At 30.8% G+C, this 6871-nt stretch overlaps 1 protein-coding gene across 1 annotated transcript in view; it reads left to right on the top strand.

Annotated features, from left to right (window-relative positions):
* The first annotated feature begins 2388 nt into the window (after positions 1-2388).
* The window catches only part of LOC111685078 (gamma-2-syntrophin), a 15657-nt gene continuing 11174 nt past the window's right edge, over positions 2389-6871 (top strand). The window contains exon 1 of the mRNA XM_046954116.1: positions 2389-2416. Coding sequence (XP_046810072.1) covers positions 2389-2416 — 28 coding nt within the window. The remainder of the gene's footprint in view (positions 2417-6871) is intronic.

The following is a 6871-nucleotide window of genomic DNA, read 5'->3' as shown; positions in this document are numbered from 1 at the left end:
ATATGTGCGTTTAAGTGATTTTCGGCGACGGGACCTTGTATGGGATCTATGACCAAATATGGACCGATCGAAAAAATCTTTCATTGTAATATTCTATATAAGAGCAATACTTGTGCCAAATTTTATATCGATATCTTTTTGGGAGGGGACCTTGTATGGGAGCTATGACCAATATGGACCGACCCACAAAGCTTTCATTGTAATATTTCTGTATATAAGAGCAATACTGGTACTAAATTTTATATTGATATCTTAATTTAGTAATGAGTTATGTCGTTTAAGTGATTTTCGGGAGGGAGACCTTGTATGGGGAGCTATGACCAATTATGGACCCATCAAAAAAATTTTTCCTCTGAAAAATATTCTATTATCATAGAACTTTAATTTCTAAAATTTTGTGAAGATATCGATATAACGACGGAAGTTATTAACAAAAAACCAAATTTCCGGGAATATGTACTTTTGTATGGTATATTAAATTGTGGACCGATTCTGGCGATTTTCCACAGGTATTAAGCTTTTGTGCGGAAACGAATATATGCCGATTTTTATGGAATTATCCTGCATAGTTTTCGAGAAAATTACATCAGAATGTGTAAAAAAATGCTTATTTTTTCGAGGTTGTTTCAAATTTTGATTCATAACTTTTCCCGATGTGAACCGATTTTGCCCATTTTCAATACCCAACTGCTTAGGATAACAACAAATATTTTCGGTGAATTTGGTTGATGTCCTTGGCTTAGTTTTAACGTGAGCGTGTTTTAGGCAGACAGACGGACAGACGGACAGACAGACGGACATAGCTAAATCGACTCAGAATTTCATAAGGACCAAGAATATATATACTTTGTTGGGTCTCAGATGAATATTTCTTGGTGTTATATACGGAATGACAAAGTTATATATACCCTCTATCACCACTGATGGTGGTGGAGGGTATAAAAAAGATACCAAACAATTTACTCGAATTTGGTCCTATATACGCCTTAGTACTCGAATTTCAAAATAATATACCAATAGCTTATTTTGTGTGAGAAAATAGACCACTTTTTTAAATTTTATAAAAGTTGGCTCAATGAGTTTGAATAAAATAAAATTTCCTGTTTTTTTCCCTTTTTGGTACTTTTTTACCCAGTGAAATAGCAAAAATTTTATTTCAATAAATATTACAGAGTTAGTCCGTAATTTAATATGAATAATTCAATAAACCGAAAAAGTTTTCTTAATATGATAAAAAAGTACCATATGCTAAAAAAAGTACCAAGTTTTGTCCCTTTTACACCCAAAAAGGACTGAATTTTAAAAAAAGTACGAAACAGGTGTCTCATAATTTTGAGAGATGTATCCAAAATATTTAGAAAAATTTTATTATGTTAATTAGTTTAAAAGTTATAAAGGGCTGAAAAAGGTACCAAAATCAGCTTTGTTACACATTTTTACCCCTTAAAAGTACGAATTTCAAAAAAGTACCAGACACCCATCTGCTCATTTTTAGAGTAGATACAGGTGCATTTAATATTTTTCTTGTATCACTAATATTATGTAAGATATTAAAGAAAACCAGTTTTACCCGTTTTTCCCCATTTTACCCGTAAATGCTTAGCAGGTTTATAAGGACGAAGGAAAAGAAAATAGCTCTTTTTATGATTTATTTTACATTACACAAATATTTGTCCTGTAATGCAGACTTTCTTAAAAATCGCAAAAGTCCTGAAGGTTTATCTTCAGACAATTTCAAAGGTCACTTAAAAGTATAAGGAAGACTTGAGTATTGAAAGAAAACCTGGTTTGAATCTAAAGGTCTAAAAATGCAAAAAATCTGAAGGTTCATCTTCAAACGGTTTCAAAAGACACTTAACAGAATAGGGAAGACTTGGTTTGGATATAAAGGCCTAGATGATATTGCTATGGCAATAACGTTTCTAAAAGCACCAAAGATTTCAATTAGAAATGTAGTTTATGCTCAGATTATTTCGTGTGAGCAGATCTAAAGCTAATGCTGGGTTCATATCGCACAAAGTTTAAGATCAATGCGGCAAATAACTTAGTAGCAAATAAATTTAAGTAAAATTTTATAAATAATACAGAGCTAAGCAACTTTGAGTGTCTGCATAATTCCGGAAAAATATCAAGTTTCATGCTCAGAATCACTTTCTGAGTCGATTAAAATATGACCGTCCATCTTTGAGTAAGAACAAAGATTCGGCTTATTTAATGTCTCTAGGTGCTGTTGCTGACTCAACAGAGGCTATCCTATCGGCGTGGTTATGAACGTTTTACAATTCGGAAGTTAAGCAACAGGTCACCAATGTCAGAGATTATATAGCTTGAGTACTTGAGCAAAGTACACGTATTATGGACCGGACATCCATATACGTAAATTGCAACATGCGTGTAAGATACACAAAGGGCAAACGTGAGTTGTTATTTTTTACTCACCCAGTTGAAGATAAAGATCACCGTGAAATAGGGAACAGGTAATCATGTAAAGCACTTTGACTACATGTACGTCCGTCTGTGTGTCCACGTAAACCTTGCGCGCAAGCCACAATACTCAATATAATTTGATGAAATTTGTCACTTTTGATTCTTTTTTTGATGAAGAGCAAAGCTTATTAATAATCCATTAAATCGGTCAATTATTTCGTCTAGTCTCCATACACCCCCCGAATAGGGCTTTTAAGCTTATAACTATGTTAATTGTTATTAAATCTTTTATGATCAAACTTCATTCATAGTCCATATACAAAGTCCCCTTCAGCAAATGACTTAAAGGTGGAAATTAACTTTCTGGTACCAAATTCAAATTTTCCATAAATAATTTCAATTACATCATAAATCGAATATACCAAAATTTATACGGATAGGACCATATTTACCTTATAACCACTTTCTTTGCTAACAAATTGTTAAATTTTTTCCAAATTAAGGAAAAATGGTTTTTTATTTTTAACATACTAACTAAGTAGTGAAATTATGAAAATTTACAATTTTGAAATGGAACTTTTAACTACTAATATCAATACCTTATTTTTCTCTTATCAAAGGGGCTACCCTAATACACATATTACATGTATGTATGTATGTATGTATGTATGTATGTATGTATGTATGTATGTATGTATGTATGTATGTATGTATGTATGTATGTATGTATGTATGTATGTATGTATGTATGTATGTATGTATGTATGTATGTACATATGTACACATAAGTAAAATTTGTCGAAAATTGTCATATGTCTATCAATCTCTTATGGACAGTTATATATATGAATGGAATTATTTTAACAGACGTACATACATATGTATATGAAGTATCAATATGTACATATATGAAAACAATAAGAAAAATAAAGTCGAGCATGACCGACCATATGATACCCTGATGAGTATATTTAAAAATTATTTTATATATATAATATATAAAAGTGTTTAGGCAATTTATTCAGGAAAAAAATTATAATTTGTTTTATATGAGAGTTAGCGTTAAACATGGGCCGATGCTCATTAAAATTGTAGGATATATTATTATATAATAGTTAATTATGCAGAATTTACCAGCAATACTAATGGTCTTTGAACATATTCAAGGCATTGTATCATTAAGCAAAATTGACACATGCACTAAATTTAAAGTCGGTTAGGCAGATACTTGGTTATGAAAATGTATTTGTATTTCTTGTATTTTACACATTTTAAATAATTGATATTTATAGTTGCATTGTCAAAATTGTAAAATCAATCAATTTGTAAAGTGGTTTGACAGGGGCACTGATATTTTATATATATAAATACTAGCTTTAACCGGTATACTTTGCTACCTTAAAGGCAATTTAAATAAAAAACCCACTTAACGATTTTGAAGATTTTAACTATAATAGTTTTCTAAATATATAATTTGTTACATATGGGAGATACCACAGAAATTATTGCAAGTTCGTCAAGATTTATTAAGATTTTAATGTAATCTATAAAAAAATTGAATAAACTTATAGTTTCACAGATATATGAAATTCTGTCCGCAAATACTTTTAGAAATGAATATCAAGAGCTTTACGTGAGTACCTGGTATAATGACCTACCCCACGGTGGTCTTTTTCATCCACTGGGTAGACTTGAACAACGGTCTACCAACGCCCCTGAATCATTGAAGAACTCTGGTGACAATTTTTGTACATGAATTGGACCGGTCCATGTACATGCACTTTGCTGAAGTACTTGAGCTATCTAATCTCTGACCATTGGATGGCCTTTGTTGCTAAGGCAACAGCACATAGAGACTTAACCGGTGAACCGAAGTACGAATCCATCAAATAAGCCGAGAACTTTGTTCTTACTCACAGGAACACACTGTGAACAGAGTATACTCTTAATATATCTGGACAAGGAAGGAAAATTCAATGGTATCATTTGTATATGATACATTTCATCCATCATCATACAACCCAGCACACATGCGACACATTCATGAGAGAAAAACATACGGCACATTCATTATCGGTAGACGGGTGGGGTGAGGCCCGCCGTACCTCACATTCATTCTGTACCATATACAATTAATACCAACTCATTTCCAACGCTTAGTCCCATAGTCACTCCTTTGTGGGGTATCTGTTGTTTCAGCAACAGCACCGAAATTTTGACTTAACCTTACATAAGTCTTTTAAACGTGGTTGGAGTTTAAACCACAGCCAATACGTGGATTCCGAAGGAACCTCAACCAACTGACCAGCCATGACATAGTCCTGCGGGCAACTGGCCACCCTTAGTACCAGATTATGCGGTGCTCTGGTCTGACCTCTTTTCAATATATGCAAGGACTAAGCCACGCAGTAGACTGTAACCAATTTTTTAGTCCCGGCCAGACTAGAAGTAGAGATTGCAATATCCCCCGGGGGATATTTTAAGGAATGTCAAAGTTTTCCATACAAAATTTTAGTTGCTGTTTCTGAGATATGCGACTTTTAATACTAATTTTGTATGTGGGCGTGGCTTCTCTCCCACCTCTGTTTTGCCGAGTCTATAAACTTCAACATATAAAATAAAGGCAATATTTATATATTATATTGCCTTTATTTTATAATTATAATTAAAATATTACTTTTATTTCCAATATGAATGATTTTCACAATAACTTAATGTTTATTTCCATATTTGAAGGTAGTTTTTTTATTAATATTTATTTAATAAAAATTCTGTCTTTTTTCATTTGTTAACTGATTTTAATTCGTTATTTTTCTCGAATTATTCAACCAATAATTTTTGTTATGTATAAAGGTGTTATGTTTTTCCTGCGAGAATTTTTTTTGGAATATAAATAAAATACACAAATGAAAATATTTTTAATATTCAGCATGCAGTAGATGATGTAAATTCAATTAAATGAAAAATGAAAATTTCCTACAATTTCAGAAAAAATGCTGCATAAAAGAATTTGAATATTGCGTAGCATGTGTGGATATTAGGGTGGATTTGAAGAAATAATAGTTACTGATGTCTACACATAAAAAAGAAAAGAAAGTTCTTGTGATAATGCAGATTTGGTGTAACGGATCTATGGTGAAAAATATCCATTTGAATAAAAAATTAAGAAATAATCTATTAAAATTAATTAAACTTTAATTTAATGCTACCACCCTAATGTATATGCATTAGTTTGCGAATGGAAAGGTAATTGGCAGCCAATTTTTGTGGCATGAACTACAAATGAGTATGGCTAAAATAGCATGTAACTGCGGTTACAAAACAAAGATACTGAAATGTTTTGTAAATAAAGTTAATAGTTATGTATATAACTCTATATCTTATTATGAAAGTTCTATTTTCAAAAAAATTTTAACTCTTATAATTAGTCTAAATAAAATATGTTGCTCTATAGCAAGTTCATTATAACACTGTTCGACTGTAATACAAAATAATGTTGTAGAACACAGATGTTAACAAACATATATGTAGAATCAATTTCCCCATAAAATGAACAAATGGCAAATGAATATATGACAATAATTTCCGTCGATGTTATGCCAATTAGACTATATACATACACAGTATGGTGACCCGTTTAAAGGCAATAAAATTGTTAGTTTTTCGCACTGAAATAATAGATTGCAATTTTTTAAAAGTAATTTTACTGATATTTGAAAATAAGGTTAACACAACTGGTTAACTTTGTTTGAGGCCAATAAAGCATATATTAATAAAACTATATCTGTACACATTCATTTATAAGACATCTTAGCTATATCCGTTGACCTATTTGATTGTTGAAAACACTAACTAACCCTAAAAAAAGTTCTAAAATTCTTTTGACAATAAAATTTATTAAGAAAATTTTAACGAAATTGATTTGTTGTAAGAAATTAATCACTTAATAATTATATGATGAACACAACAAATATTACGTATACGCAGTGTGTGGTTTATTTTAAGGAAATATATATTTATATATATTTTAGTGAGAATAAAGTAAAATTCTTTAAAAATGAACCTGCCAAATGATTGATTTCGAAGCTGCTAACAATTTTCTACTATTTCCCGTTAAACTATGTTACAAAATCAGCTGGAAACCATTAGATTTAGAGAAATTTTATAATTTTATGCAAAATTAAGGATATTGAATCTCGATCATATATGTAAGTACATATGTATGTATTACTAGGCTACAGCAAGTAGAGCATCATTTAAATTCGATTAGAGACTAAACTATAATGTAGGCAATTTTTTTTCATTTTCATCATAGACTAGACTATAGACTATATTATAGACTAGACTGTAGACTAGACTATAGACTAGACTATAGACTAGACTATAGACTAGACTATAGACTAGAATATAGACTAGACTATAGACTAGACTATAGACTAGACTA

Source organism: Lucilia cuprina, chromosome 6, assembly GCF_022045245.1.
Source record: "Lucilia cuprina isolate Lc7/37 chromosome 6, ASM2204524v1, whole genome shotgun sequence".
NCBI classification, from domain to species: Eukaryota; Metazoa; Arthropoda; class Insecta; order Diptera; family Calliphoridae; genus Lucilia; species Lucilia cuprina.
The sequence above is the reverse complement of the archived record's forward strand: the minus strand, read 5'-3'. Positions and strand labels throughout refer to the sequence as shown.